Genomic DNA, 15,882 nt, shown 5'->3' with positions numbered 1-15,882 from the left:
TCAGCGCTTGATACAACGGTGGAAATAGGGATGGGTGGGTGTGCTCGGTCATCTAGGCCGGCCAGAAATTGAATTTAGCACTGCTTCCATGCGCCTGCAAACAAACAGATGCACGGCTCGGTGAGATGGCGGTGCAGGACATCGGGAGCGACTGAGGAGGTGAGTAACGTTTTTTTTTTAAATTCCTCTCCTGCCTGCCTCCAGAATGTTAAAAACAGTTGGACAACCCCTTTAAGAATAAAGATTATAATTGACTGTAACACTGCTTGTCAATAAATTCCAATGTAAAAAGGGAAATACAATTTTCCATATGTGTTGTGAGGCGAATAACAGAAATCCTTGTTATTTAGGTGATGCATAGTTAGGTGACCAAACAAATGTTTTGTTTGTACTTTACAGAGTTTGAAAAAATGTTATGATTTATACCAGATTTTAGTGTAGAGGCTTTAAACTTCGAGGTTTAAAAAACTACTCAGATTTTAAGTCAGCACACTTATTTTTTCAGATTACCAGTATCGCACTGTGGCGCAAGCTTGTGACAAAAGGACAACTATTGGGTTAGCCAGAAGTAAAGATGTTGATCTGCGATTCTTCCTAACTCCTCCAGCCCTGCCAAAAGTAGATGATGTGAGTTACAGATTTGTATATGAATAAAGTGTTAGGTTAAGGGTGTACTGTAAATCTGTTTTCTTTTTGGATTCCTGTAGTCATTTTAGCAGCACAGGATATGGGGTATTTCCATGCTATGATTTTGGTCCCTGGATATAATCTAAATCCCCAGAGTAGGTAGCTCTCAAAGATACTCCGGTTTTTTATTTTCTTGTTAAAATGGAATATACTTTTCCACTTCTGTCTCCTTATCTGACGATGATCCTGACTACTGCCTTAATGCGTCCTAGTTAGTCTGCTGTATTAAAGCTCTTACCCTGTATGTAGTGTTGTTTCTAGGGTGGTCTTCTTATGTGGGTCCTCAAAAGAGTCAGTTGTGCATCAGCCAGCCACTGTCTCCTCCTGCAACGTCTGTAACCAAATACCCACAAAGGAGGTTGACACTGATATTATTAAACCTAGTCTAAAACATGAGAGAAAACACTATGCCGTACCCGTAGTATATGCTATAGAACGACATCCAAAATGCAAATAGAATTTAGCAGCTAGGACTAACAATTATACTTCCAACAAATATAATTTTGCAAGTTTAATTATATAGCCGAAATCCCAAGAAAACATGATTTGATCTTTAAAAATTTTTTTTATTAAAGTAATAAATTACATATAGTGGCTTTATCTATTTTTTCAGAATTGTATTTTAAGAGATTTACACGATAGATACCTTTAAATATGGTCAGATTATTCTTTGTCATTTATCACATAATCAAATTTTCTGGTCCATCATTTTAATTATTATTACACCTAATCTAAATGACCCCAAAGTCCCCTACCAACCCACAAAGAAACAAAACCTCTCTTCTTCCCACAACGTTCCACCATGCTTTAAAATCTCTGATATCCCAAGCTAATTTTTCCATTTCTGATCACAGTTACTTTGGTTAATTTATTTTCTAACTTTGAGTTGTGAAAAAATATAACTTTAATTTTTACGTTAAAATATATCTTTCTATTATATCCATAATTTCTGGAGTTTTGCAAAATCCAAAGAAGTACAATTTATTTTTTATTATCATGTTTTATCTGTTAATATGAGAGGAATATTTTATCTGACACGCCAAATTCTTGTATCATTTCAGCAAATGCTTTAACTTTTAAATATATATTCTTCGTACATCTGATCCGCATTATACCATATTAGTGTAGATCGAAAGAGAGGTTATGTTATGGTAGTTTTACAAACTCCAAGGAAGGAAGCAGCACTCCAAGATAAATAGTGAATATTTATTCCACCAGTGGTAAGTGCCACGTTTCGGCTGACTCTAGGCTGCATAGAGTCAGCCGAAACGTAGCACTTACCACTGGTGGAATAAATATTCACTATTTATCTTGGAGTGCTGCTTCCTTCCTTGGAGTTTGTATGCATATGTGATCCTGAGTCAGTTCCTTGAAGCCTGCACCCACATTGGATTTAATCCGGTTATCCACAGTGCTGCTCCTTCTACCTATTTATCTGACATTATGGTAGTTTTATACAGAAGCAGTATGGTTTTCTTTTTTAGTTATTTTGTGGTGGTAAGCGGAATTGGTTATGTATGTTCAGTAACAGTATGGCAGTAATATTTGGTCCTGGTGCAATGATATTATCAGAAAAATTGATCATTAATTACATAAAGGTTTTTACTTAGAAAAAGTAGATATTCAGTAATTGTTTATCAATGTATATGAGTAACAATATGGCACTAAAATAAAGCCCTTCTTCACACATAAGTAGATCTTTCCTGTTCTTTCTAGAACTTGATTATATGGGGTATGAGATATTATTCAGTCCATGATAGAGACAGAATCCATATCATGAAATAATGCCTGTTTCAACTATAATTTATAATAGACAATCACCAACCAAGAACAGCATACCAAAGGACACTAAGGAGTCTATCGAAAAATTAATAAAAAAGTTTTATTCTATACACAAATTCAGTATAACAATACATTTTGACTAGTAGATTACATACTGGACTCACCTTAGCATTCTATTAACCCCTTCCCGCCAAGACCCTTTTTGTTTTTCAAAAATCTATAATTTTTCCATGTAAAGAGATGTATAAGGGCTTATTTTTGCGTGAAAAATTGCACTGCATTTTAAGGGTATTAAATATTAGATGCAATGTACTGGGAAGCAGAAGAAAAATTCCAAATGCAGTGAAAATTGTGAAAAAAACTAATTTGTGCCATATTCTTGTGGGCTTGGATTTTACGTGTTTCACTGTGTGCCCCAAAGGACATGTCTACTTTTTTCTTTGGGTCGGTGCGATTACAGAAATTTATTTAGGTTTTATAATGCTTTTATACATTTAAAAAAATTAAAATGTACAAGAAGAAATTCTTAACTTTGCCATGTTCTGGCACTAATAAATTTTTCTTAAATTAAGTTTGTGTGTGGTGTAATTTTTTGCAACTTTTGATGACGTTTTCAATGCTACCATTTTGAGACCCGTACAGCCTTTTGATCACTTTTTATAGAATTTGTAAATATTTTTCAAAAGTGGCATTTTCGCCTTTAGGCGCTATTTTCTGTTATGGAATTAAACACGGGGAATAACTGTTATTATAACTGTTATTTAAATACTTAAATTACTGTTTTTATTCCTTTTTTTTTTTTTTTTTTTTTTTTTGCAATTTTGTCATTTTGATAGCTCATACATTTTGGGATGCAGCGATGTATAGGTTTTTAAAAATAATTTAAGTTAAAAAATATTTTTTTACTATTTTTCAGACCCCTTAGAGTACTTAAACCCTAGGTTGTCTGATTGATCCTACCATCTTACCATTTTGATATATCAGACATTTTGTGACGCGGCAATATATAGGTTTTTAAAATACTTTCATTACTTTTTTTTAATTACTTTTAAAACTATTTTTCAGCAGTGACCGTGGGTGTTACCGGTGGGTGTTTGCTGCAATATGCAGCAAACGCCCACTTTGTATGGAGAGGGCTCAGTCAGTGATCCCTCTCCATACACCCGCATCCAACATGTGACATGCTATTACGTCACATGTCAGTAAGTGGTTAATGCTGAATACTATCAAGTATTGATGAGATTACACGTTCTTTACAAGGACTCCTTTGTGTCTTTTGGCATGATAACGACAGGACTGGGAATTGTTCATTATTGCATACTTCATATGTGCATTTTAGATATTTTTATGCTTTGTTGAAAATAATAAATATTGATTCATTTATAATGAACCGTTTTGTTTCTTTGTATTTTCATTAGTTTGTGGTTGTCCCTTAAATGATTTTCTTGTCCCAAGATTGTATTATATAATTAAACCACATACACTGTAAAGTTATAAGTTGGGCTTGATGGACTTGTATATTTATCTACTATGATACAATAAAATTCATGTTTTAGACATCCTTTTTTTAATTATCCAGTGGATGTGCCCTGAGATAATTTCCTAGTGTGTGGCAAGGAAATTCAGTTTCTATTGAGTTAGAGTATGGATCAATTACTTAAGTTTCATCCAAAGACATTGCTATAACCACATACCCTTTAGGTCAACTGCATCGATGTAAGAAAGATATATATTTTTTAATACATTTTAAATGTAGACTTCTTAAAAGATTGTTGTATAGTTCCTCCTAATAGTGTAATCATTAGAGATGAGCGAACATACTCGTCCGAGCTTGATGCTCGATCGAGCATTAGCGTACTCGTAACTGCTCGTTGCTCGGACGAGTATTTTGCCCGCTCGAGAAAATGGCAGCTCCCGCTGTTTTGCTTTTTGGCGGCCAGAAACAGAGCCAATCACAAGCCAGGAGACTCTGCACTCCACCCAGCATGACGTGGTACCCTTACACGTAGATAGCAGTGGTTGGCTGGCCAGATCAGGTGACCCTGGGATAGACTAGCCGCTGCCCGCGCTGCTCGGATCATTCTCTGTCTGGATGCCGCTAGGGAGAGAGCTGCTGCTGGTCAGGGAAAGCGTTAGGGTGTTCTATTAGCTTACTGTTAGGCAGGAGTGATTCTACAACAACCCAACAGCCCTTCTTAGGGCTACAATAACGTTATATATTTTTTTTTTATTTGCTTGTGGCTGGGCTTGCTGGCACTAGTAGTGCAGCTAGTACCATATTGTGAGGAATTAGCAGGGGGACTTGCTACCGTTGTGTTTAGCTCTTAGTGACACGCATATCCACCTCAAACCTAATTTATTAGGGGTTTGATTTCAATTAGGCACAGTCTGCCAGTTTCTTTTTATTTTACGTTTATTTTTTTCATAACTCAGCGTCATCTCATCTGGCATAGTAGTGTGCTTTAATACTTGGCTAGAAAATAGCCATAGGAGAATCCAAACGGCTTACTTACGCCTACAGTAGCGTTATATATATTTGATTTCTGGTTGATCTGCTGGTGGCTGCAGTTGCTGCAGTGCATCTACTAGCAAATTGTGAGCAATTTGGAGTGAGACTTGCGACCACTGTGTTTTGCGCTTAGTGACGCACATATCCATCGCAAAGACCGAAGTGGGAAAATTTATTAGGGCCCGGGGTTGGATTTCAATTAGGCACAGTCTGCCATTTCCTTTTTTATTTTACGTTTATTTTTTTCATAACTCAGCGTCATCTCATCTGGCATAGTAGTGTGCTTTAAAACTTGGCTAGAAAATAGCCATAGCAATAGGATAGCATCGTTTGGTTTTAAAAACTAAAAAACACACAAAAAAAAAAAAAACACAAAAAAAAGTTAAAAAAAAAATTGAAGCTATAACTCTCATTTTCAAAATGTTTAACCCGAGGGCTAGGGGTAGAGGACGAGGGCGGGGACGTGGGCGTCCAACTACTGCAGGGGTCAGAGGCCGTGGTCCTGGGCGGGGTGAGACACCACCTGCTTATGAGGGAGCAGGGGAACGCCGCAGAGCTACACTCCCTAGGTTCATGTCTGAAGTTACTGGGACTCGTGGTAGAGCACTGTTGAGGCCAGAACAGTGCGAACAGGTGATGTCGTGGATTGCCGACAATGCTTCGAGCATTTTGTCCACCAGTCAGTCTTCCACGCAGTCCACCCATGTCACCGAAATCGGCACTCCTCCAGCTCCTGCACCTCAGCCTCCTCCCCCCCAGTCTGCCCCCTCCCAACAAAATTTGCCATTTGAACCGGCATACTCTGAGGAACTGTTTTCTGGACCCTTCCCACAGTCACAAACCACTTGTCCGGTTGCTGATGAGCAATTTTCCGATGCCCAGGTTTTCCACCAGTCGCAGTCTGTGGGTGATGATGACCTTGTTGACGTACTGGAAGAAGTGTGTAAAGAGGTGTCCGACGATGAGGAGACACGGTTGTCAGACAGTGGGGAAGTTGTTGTCAGGGCAGGAAGTCCGAGGGGGGAGCAGACTGAGGGATCGGAGGATGATGAGGTGACAGACCCAAGCTGGGTTGAGAGGCCGGGTGAACACAGTGCTTCTGAGACGGAGGAGAGTCCTCGACCAGAACAGGTTGGAAGAGGCAGTGGTGGGGCCAGACGGAGAGGCAGGGCCAGAGCTGGTGCATCAGCGCCAAATGTGTCAACTAGTGAAGCTCCCGTGGCGAGGGCTCCTGCGGCGAGGGCTAGATTTTCAGAAGTCTGGAGGTTCTTTAAGGAAACACCGGATGACCGACGGACTGTGGTGTGCCACATTTGCCAAACCAGGATCAGCAGGGGTTCCACCACTAATAGCTTAACTACCACCAGTATGCGCAGGCATATGAATGCTAAACACCCCACTCAGTGGCAACAAGCGCGTTCACCTCCGGCCGTGCACACCACTGCTCCTTCCCCTGTGTCAGCTGATAGTCAGCCCCCTGCCCAGGACTCTGCCACAAAAACCCCATCGTCGCCTCCACGATCCTCCACAGCATCCACCAGCGTTCAGCTCTCCATACCCCAGACGCTGGAGCGGAAACGCAAATATAGTGCAACCCACCCGCACGCCCAAGCCCTTAATGTGCACATCTCCAGATTGCTAAGCCTGGAGATGCTGCCCTATAGGCTAGTAGAGACCGAGGCCTTTCGCAGCCTCATGGCGGCGGCCGCCCCTCGGTATTCGGTCCCCAGCCGCCACTACTTTTCCCGATGTGCCGTCCCAGCCCTGCACCAGCACGTGTCAGACAACATAATCCGTGCCCTGACCAACGCCGTTTCTGACAAGGTCCACCTGACCACGGACACGTGGACGAGTGCTGCCGGGCAGGGCCACTATATATCGCTGACGGCACATTGGGTTAACTTGGTGGAGGCTGGGACCGAGTCTGACCCTGCGGCTGGTCATATACTGCCGACGCCGAGGATTGCGGGGCCTACCTCGGTCCAGGTGTTTCAGGCCTACTATGCCTCCTCCTCCTCCCACCCCTCCTCCACCTCCTCCTCCGAACGACCATCCGTGGGCATGGCGCCATCAGTCGGTAGCTCTAGGCACAGCAGCAGTGCCGTTGCTAAGCGACAGCAGGCGGTGCTCAAACTGCTGAGCCTAGGCGATAAAAGGCACACCGCCCAAGAGCTATTACAGGGCATCACGGCGCAGACTGATCTGTGGCTGGCACCGCTGAACCTGAAGCCAGGCATGGTTGTGTGTGACAACGGCCGTAACCTGGTGGCGGCTCTGCAACTCGGCAGACTGACACATGTGCCATGCCTGGCCCATGTGTTAAATCTGATAGTTCAGCGTTTCCTCAAGACATACCCCAATCTGTCTGATTTGCTCACGAAGGTGCGCCGCATCTGTGCGCATTTCAGGAAGTCCAGCACAGATGCTGCCACTCTCAGGGCAGCGCAGCGCCGCCTCCAACTGCCCGCTCACCGACTGTTGTGCGACGTGCCCACGAGGTGGAATTCAACACTGACCATGTTATCCAGAGTTTACCAGCAGCGCCGAGCGATTGTAGACTGCCAGATGTCAACTTCCACCAGAACTGGTAGTCAGGTCAGTCAGCTTCCTCAAGTCTACAATGAGGAGTGGATGTCTGATATCTGTCAGGTGCTGAGTAACTTTGAGGAGTCAACACGGATGGTCAGTGGCGATGCCGCCATCATCAGCCTCACCATCCCGCTGCTTGACCTGTTGAAAAACTCTCTGGTCAGCATGAAGTCGGAAGCTTTGCGCTCCTCACAAGAGACGGGGGAAGAAGATTCCCTTGTTGATAGCCAAAGCACCCTTAGGTCTTTTTCTCAGCGCATATCGGAGGAGGTGGAGGTGGAGGAGGATGAGGAGGAAGAGGAGGAGAATGTTGGCGAGACACAAGAGGGGACCATTCTTGAGTCCTTCACTGTTGAGCGTGTATGGGCAGAAGAAGAGGAGTTGGAGGAGTTGGAGGAGGAGGAAATGGACAGTCAGGCCAGTGAGGGGAGTGAATTCTTACGTGTTGGTACTCTGGCGCATATGGCAGATTTCATGCTAGGCTGCCTATCCCGTGACCCTCGCGTTCAAAGAATTTATTCCAGCACCGATTACTGGGTGTTCACTCTCCTGGACCCACGGTACAAACAAAATCTTTCCACTCTCATCCCTGGAGAGGAAAGGAGTGTGAGAATGCATGAATACCAGCAGGCCCTGGTGCACAAGCTGAAACAGTATTTCCCTTCTGACAGCGCTAGCGGCAGAGTGCGTAGTTCTGCGGGACAAGTAGCGAGGGAGAGTAGGCGAGCAGGCAGCTTGTCCAGCACTGGCAAGGGTACGCTTTACAAGGCTTTTGCCAGCTTTGTCACCCCAGCAAGACACTGTCACCTGTCCCCAGTCTCGGCAGAGTAGGGCTGATCTTTACAGAAAGATGGTGAGGGAGTACGTAGCTGACTATACCATCGTCCTAAATGATCACACAGCTCCCTACAACTACTGGGTTTCAAAGCTGGACATGTGGCACGAACTGGCGCTGTACGCCTTGGAGGTTCTTGCCTGCCCTGCCACTAGCGTCTTGTCCGAGCGGGTTTTCAGTGCAGCTGGTGGCATCATCACCGATAAGCGTACACGCCTGTCGACTGACAACGCTGACAGGCTGACGCTTATCAAGATGAATAAAGCCTGGATTTCTCCTAATTTCCAATCTCCACCAGGTGAAGGAAGCTCAACCTGAATAATTTATCCACTCCTCCTCCTCCTCATTTTCCTCCTTCTCCTCCTCTTTGTACAGTAAAGCAGAGGAAACTGGCTATTTTTTGACAGGGCCCACTGGCTCTAGCTATAGTACTTTATGCATTTAATTTTTCTGGAGGGCCACCTACCTGCTCCTCTGGTTTGAAAACTTTTTTGGACTGCCACATACAGGCACTATCCAAATTGAATTGTCTCCATAGCAGCCTCCACACGTTGTCTCCATTGCTACCTCCAAAAGTCGTCCATATAGCTGCCTCCATACATCGTCCCTTTATCAAACGAGGTGTGTCAGGCCGAAATTTGGGTTGTTTTCATGGATTCCACATCAAAGTTGTTAACTTTGTCGCCACCCTGCTGTGTTATCCACAAAATACACTGGCAAACTTTTACCATTTACGGATATTATTTCAGCGCTTCTTGCGCATCTGTTTACATTCCCCTCACCCGCCATATCCTAAACTTATAAGAACGCTACTACACTTGATCTTATACAAAAGGTTCTTAGAAGTGCTGTTTGGGGAGTAGCCTAGAGACAGGGGCTTGGATTGGCGAAAGCTCGCCTGGCAGCGGAGCGCCAGCTCCATGCCAAGAACCAACTAACATAGTTTTAACTGCAGCACCTTTAATCTACTACTAGTTCACTGCCTCCATACATGGCCGCCTTATCAAACGTGCTGTGTCAGGCAGAATTTTGGGTTGTTTTCATGGCTTCCACAACAAACTTGTTAACTTTGTCGCCACCCTGCTGTGTAATCCTCAAAATATACTGGCAAAGTTTTACCATTTACGGATATTATTTCAGCGCTTCTTGCGCATCTGTTTACATTCCCCTCACCCGCCATATTCCAAACTTATAAGAACGCTACTACACTTAACTTGGTGCAGGCTGGGACCGAGTCTGACCCTGGGGCTGGTCATATACTGCCGACGCAGAGGATTGCGGGGCCTACCTCGGTCCAGGTGTTTCAGGCCTACTATGCCTCCTCCTCCTCCCACCCCTCCTCCACCTCCTCCTCCTCCGAATTACCATCCGTGGGCATGGCGCCATCAGTCGGTAGCTCTAGGCACAGCAGCAGTGCCGTCGCTAAGCGACAGCAGGCGGTGCTCAAACTGCTGAGCCTAGGTGATAAAAGGCACACCGCCCAAGAGCTATTACAGGGCATTCCATATCAAACTTGTTAACTTTGTCGCAACCGTGCTGTGTAAGCCACAAAATATACTGGAAAACTTTTTTCATTTACGGATATTATTTCAGCGCTTCTTGCGCAGTTGTTTACATTCCCCTCACCCGCCATATCCCAAACTTATAAGAACGCTACTACACTTGATCTTATACAAAAGGTTCTTAGAAGTGCTGTTTGGGGAGTAGCCTAGAGACAGGGGCTTGGATTGGCGAAAGCTCGCCTGGCAGCGGAGCGCCATCTCCATGCCAAGATCCAACTAACATAGTTTTAACTGCAGCACCTTTAATCTACTACTAGTTCACTGCCTCCATACATGGTCCCCTTATCAAACGAGCTGTGTCAGGCAGAATTTTGGGTTGTTTTCATGGCTTCCATGTTAACTTTGTCGCCACCCTGCTGTCTAATCCACAAAATATACTGGCAAACTTTTATCATGTACCGATATTATTTGAGTGCTTCTTGCTCACCTCCTTTGGTTCCTCTCTGCCACCCATTGGTTTGAAGCCTGAGTCCATTTAGGGTATGTCGCCATGCCACTCTCTAGCCTGCCGCTGCTGCCGCTGCCTCTGCATGCCGTCCCCTATAGTGTCAGGGTCAATTATTGGATGTTTTACATGCTATCTAGCTTCATTCTGTCACTCTGTCATGGCCATGCTGTTGCCCATAATTTTGGCATAATGGTGCGATTAAGCAGCCTCAGAGGCATCCATGCATGCTGCCTCTGCTGTTTCCTGTCCATTTCCGTGGTGTTTCCATCCTTTTCTGAGGTTCCCAGGTGTTTGGCCAAGCTTCCCTGTGCAGAGCCTTGGTCCCCTTGAAAAATGCTCGAGTCTCCCATTGACTTCAATGGGGCTCGTTACTCGAAACGAGCACTCGAGCATCGGGAAAAGTTCGTCTCGAATAACGAGTACCCGAGCATTTTAGTGCTCGCTCATCTCTAGTAATCATCCATTAAATGTACCCATTTTGCTTGCTAATGTATGATTGTAATTAATGATAATTTTGATGTCATATGTATTAATATGTATTTAAATATTTTATAAATTCTTTTGATGTTTTCATTGTTTTTGAGTTACAGAATTATTCAATAGAGAATGAGGTACGCCAGTTGCTCTCCTCTCTCCCTCAAACAGAACTTGACAAGTGCATAAAGTATTTTACTTCCCTGGCTCTGAGAGAGAGCACTCAGTCCCTAGCAGCTCAAAGGGTAAGTATGAAAGTGAAAATGTTTTTCTTTCCGATTTTAGGGTGTATTCTAAGATTTGGGAAGAAAACAGAGTGATCTTATCTTTATGGTAAGATCACAGCAATGGTCGCACAGGCCATACAGAGCACAGATTCAGTCCAACGTGTATTTTAGAAACTTAATGGGAATGCATCAATCCATTCAAAACAATAGTGGTTTGGTAGGAGCCCTTGAGAACTGTGTATTTATACCATTGTGTCTGTGTTGTTTGTTGCAGCAGAAAACGCTACAGCCTGAAAGACCCACCTAGAGCCCTTGCAGAAGATGCAGAGCTGAATTTTAACTTAATTTTCACATTCCTGCTGCTACTAACAACATACACAAATGTATATTGACACAGAAATCCAGGGCTGCTACCTAACACGGACTACAGATTTGTATGGCAGATTCCCTTTAAATTGCTGCGCTTTATAGAATGTGTAACATGGGGAAAGAGGACATGTCCTATGTTTTCCCCGTGTGCGGAGTTGTACTTGCAGACCACCAAAAAAAAGCTCTCCCAGCCCGGCATCAAAATTTTTATAATAGTCGACAACCCTTTTAAAGCAAATATGTCACCAGGAATGATAATTTTAGGTGGTGACAGGTTCCAAAAGTCTATCCTATGCTGATTTACAAAATGCTTGTGCAACATCCCCCACCGGGGCCTAGCCCTTTCTTAGGGCCGTGAGGCGCCCGTGGCCCAGAATACCAGAGTGGCTGGCGGTTGCGGCCTAGGGTACACTGGTGTCATGGTGCTTGGTATGGGGACTGGAGGGCTGTCCTACAGCCTGGCAGGTCTCCAGCAGGTGGTGTGTGCAAGAAAGATGGAGGGAGAGGCCGATGTACTGGATCTCTCTGGGGGCAACCACTTTTTGTGTCTGTAGTATGAGTCCCTGAGTAATGGATGAGGAGCCCTTGGTGTTACAGCCGTATCCAGGGAACAGACAGAGGCAACGTTGTGCAAAATAACTCACGGTTCTTTAATAGAAAAACTGCTGGCAACGGGCCAAACGGTCCTGTTACAGATGCCGGATTGTTGGAGATTCCGGATTACTGGAGTGGTCATGGAAAGTGATCCTCAGGAAAAGATTCAGCAGCCCGGTAGTATGTGCAGGCTGGGATGTAGCTGTGTCCAGATATGGAAACTGCAGCTTTGTCCTGGGTGTTCTGTGTGTAGCACAGTAGATGTGTCACACTATCTCTCTGGTCACTGACAATCTGCAAGGTGTGCTCTCTAGGGAGAGCTGGTGGTAAAGAGATGCTTCGCATATGTCAGGAGCTGGATTCCAAGAGATGACCTCTCTGGTAAAAGGTGGCAGGAGAAGAAGACCTTGCCCCTTCCTGTCCAGGGGTTTTGTCATTCCCTGGTCAAGTGGTGGCTCACATGAAGGAATGATAACTTTAGCATACTGTAGTTAACCCTTGCCTGCACAGGCACTATCTACTGCTGTTAACCTCTGATGAACAGGTCTAGAACCTTCCTGAAGGGTTCGCGACTCCCTTTGTCAGCTCCTAACCTGGAAAGGGCACTGTTTGCAACTACCCCTCTGACCATGTATTGGCAGGGGTGTTGCATTTGGTCAACATGTGCATGCACAGATAGCAGTGAAGGCCAGCTGGCATGTCCAAAAAGAAGGCACTGACTGCCTAAGTGGAAGAATAGATGCGTGTGACATGGAGGAGGGAGATATTTTTTTTTGTTTTTTATTTTATTGCTCTTTTAAATTGGACTCTAAATGTGGGGGCTCTAAAACGGGTTTGGTGAAAGGTTCCCAATAGTCCATATGTAGTAGTAAACTGCTGTATTGGGGCATGCCAGGGCATTGAAGGGAAAGAGTGTCATTCAGAGCAGATTTGTCACATTATACAAGCTTTAAAGGGAATCTGTCACAGTAATGCCATTTTTAGCTGGTGTCAGGCTCCAAAAGCCTATGCTATGCTGACTTTAAAAATGCCTTCAGCATTCTGAATCATTTCAGTAGTGTAAATAAGTTTAATTCTTGTTACCTGGCTCTCTACCAGAAGCATATGGTGAGTCCCTGTGGAGGGGCAGCTGTAGTCTGTCTCCTCATGCTTCTTCTACTCCACAGAGGCTGCAACTGCCCCCTTCCCAGGGACTGATGCTGCTGGCAGGGAGCCAGTTAATGTGAATTACTACTGAAATGATTCAGAATGCTGACAAAGGCATTTACAAAATCAGCATAGCCTACCAGCTAAAAATTACATTACTGGTGACAGGTTCGCTTAAAAATTTGGGGGGGAATGTGGACATGTGGGTGCTTATTTTTTGCTGGATGAGATGCACTTTACATATACTACATGTTAGGGCATAGTTCATTGATGAAATTTGATTAACTCCTTCAGGGTGTAGGTAAAGAAAATGATCAATTCATGTTTGGATTTTTAGCTTTTTTTTGGCCATTCGCTGAACCGTACAAATAAAATGTTATTTTTATTCTATGGGTCACTATAATTCTTGTGATACCTCATTTAAATAGGTTTTTTTTTAAGCGGCCATGCTCATGACACACTCTTTTTAACTCAGACAAATGGTAATAGCTATGTTTTGGACCTATATTAGATACAAAACAACATTTTAGGATATAAAGCTTATTAGGAGGAGTACACATGTTTCACAGTGCATATGGACACAGTTTTTAGTTACCAGATGTACTTTGAATCCACAATAAATTGAATTATTATACTGAATTAAAAAAGTATTTTTTACTGTTTCAGAGAGGATTGTGGTGCTTTGGGGGAAATGGGCTACCATATGCTGAAAGCCTCAGTTCTGTTCCATCCGAAAAACTGGAAGTATACAGTTTACAGGCTTTGCTGAAACACTCTAGGGTAATGTATCTATTTACATTTATACTTTTATGTTACCAGATCTCTGTGCCAGATATAGGCTATGGGCACTTTATTTAAGGCAGCTAGAAATTGATGTAAAGAACATACGTTTTGTTAACATGCTAAGCTAGACCCACCAAATATCAGTGGCATACACAACTTTTTTTGAACTCTGAAATGACTGCATAGAATTTTCATTAACACCTCTTTAACTGGTGGGCATTGGTGCCTAGTATGTCCAAGTAAATTTTTGTTGATCTGCTATGTGCTTCTTTAAATGACGATATCTCGGGAAAAGCTTTACATATCACAACAATTTTACTTTGTTTAAATTGATAGGATAGTTTTATTAATATATTAACATATATTCTTCTTTATAAAATTTGCCAATAATTGCCTGCAAATCTGAAAAAAGTTTTTTTCAATTAGTAGTAACTTTCAGGTTCAGAAACAGATGCAGAGGGTGCATGTACTCTGCAGCATCTACATATTGCCTTCAGATGACAGATTGGAGGGGGCACACTTCAAACGCCTATATCTCTTGAACCCTGGCACCTAGAAACAGAATTCTGGTGTTATATTAAAGGGAAATCTCCCTATTAATATGTTATTGTGTTTGAATGCTTAAAAAAACAGAGATATCCAATCTTAAAGTTACAATTGGAAATAGAAAGCTGTATCTAAAAATCAATTTTTTTTTTTAGTACAACTTTAAGGGTGGATATGTGAAGCATCCACACGCAGTCCATATACAAATTTAAAGGGGAGGTTTTCTTGTTTAATATGACACTAGAATTGTGTCATATCAGGAGATATAGCCATTTGAAGTTGGCCACTGTCATGACGTTTACAAAGTCCTTTCTGCATGGGGCATGTGCAAATAGGACGTATATAGCTGTATGGCAGTCATAAAGGGGGGGTAAAGAAAATCTGCCATCAAAATCGAGCATGCCAAAACCGGGGGACCTTCCTCATACAACCAGCAACTCTGACTGTGGTAATCTTCTTATATTTTTAATCTATGCCCTTAATCCTTCTAAAATTAACTTTTAAAATTATGCTAATGAGTCTTTAAGGTCACTGAGGCTGTTCACAGAGCCCCTCCATGCTGCAAATTCACAAGTTGTGAATTTTACCATCCCTCTGCCTGATGATCACACTGCAACACAGGAACTTTCAGCACACAGTGAGAGGAGGACTTGCTTTTTGCACAGTGTAACAGCCTGTGAATCTGCAGCAAGGAGGGTCTCTGGGAACTGCCCTGTACCCTTTAGGCCATTAGCATAATTTAAAAAGTGTATCTTGTTTATCAATTCTTCGTTTTAATGGTAGATTTCCTTTAAACTGAAGATTTTTCTATCTTAACAACAAGGAAAGATCTTGAAATTTCTGTTAAAATAAAATATAATTTATTAAATTTAATTTATGTTATATTTCAACTGCGCCTGATGAAATAATGGTTGTAAAAATGTATATAATCTTTTATACAGTAGAATGTAAAACCTGTTTAATTTATGTGTTATAAAAAGTCTAAGCTATACTTTAATGAAGTAGAAATTAACTTGTATTTTCTTAATAAAAAATATTCTCATTCCTTATCTATGTCTGATATAGATTTCTACCCAGGTTGACAGTTTAGTGTCGAATGGAGGGTTACAGCTGCTGCAGAGAATATATCTGCTACGTAAAGATTCTCAGAAAATACAAAGGAGTATAATGCGTGTTATTGGAAACTTGGCTTTATATGAGCATCTGCACTCAAGCATTGTGGATTCAGGTATTGAGCTGTGAATTAAATGTTTCCCACTTTACAGAAATTTCCTTGTTGTTCACAAAATATTGGTAACTTAACTGGAGACAAATTGAAAACAAAATAAAAT

At 42.7% G+C, this 15,882-nt stretch overlaps 1 protein-coding gene across 5 annotated transcripts in view; it reads left to right on the top strand.

The window, feature by feature from the left end:
• Positions 1-15,882, top strand: part of SERAC1 (serine active site containing 1) — a 117,684-nt gene that overhangs the window by 62,245 nt on the left and 39,557 nt on the right. For all 5 annotated transcript variants that reach the window (XM_072141048.1, XM_072141042.1, XM_072141043.1 and 2 more), the window contains 4 exons: positions 506-627; positions 11,003-11,131; positions 13,889-14,002; positions 15,617-15,779. In XM_072141048.1, coding sequence (XP_071997149.1) covers positions 506-627; positions 11,003-11,131; positions 13,889-14,002; positions 15,617-15,779 — 528 coding nt within the window. The remainder of the gene's footprint in view (positions 1-505; positions 628-11,002; positions 11,132-13,888; positions 14,003-15,616; positions 15,780-15,882) is intronic.

The sequence above is a fragment of the Engystomops pustulosus genome, chromosome 3, assembly GCF_040894005.1.
Source record: "Engystomops pustulosus chromosome 3, aEngPut4.maternal, whole genome shotgun sequence".
In the NCBI taxonomy this organism is placed as follows: domain Eukaryota; kingdom Metazoa; phylum Chordata; class Amphibia; order Anura; family Leptodactylidae; genus Engystomops; species Engystomops pustulosus.
The sequence above is the reverse complement of the archived record's forward strand: the minus strand, read 5'-3'. Positions and strand labels throughout refer to the sequence as shown.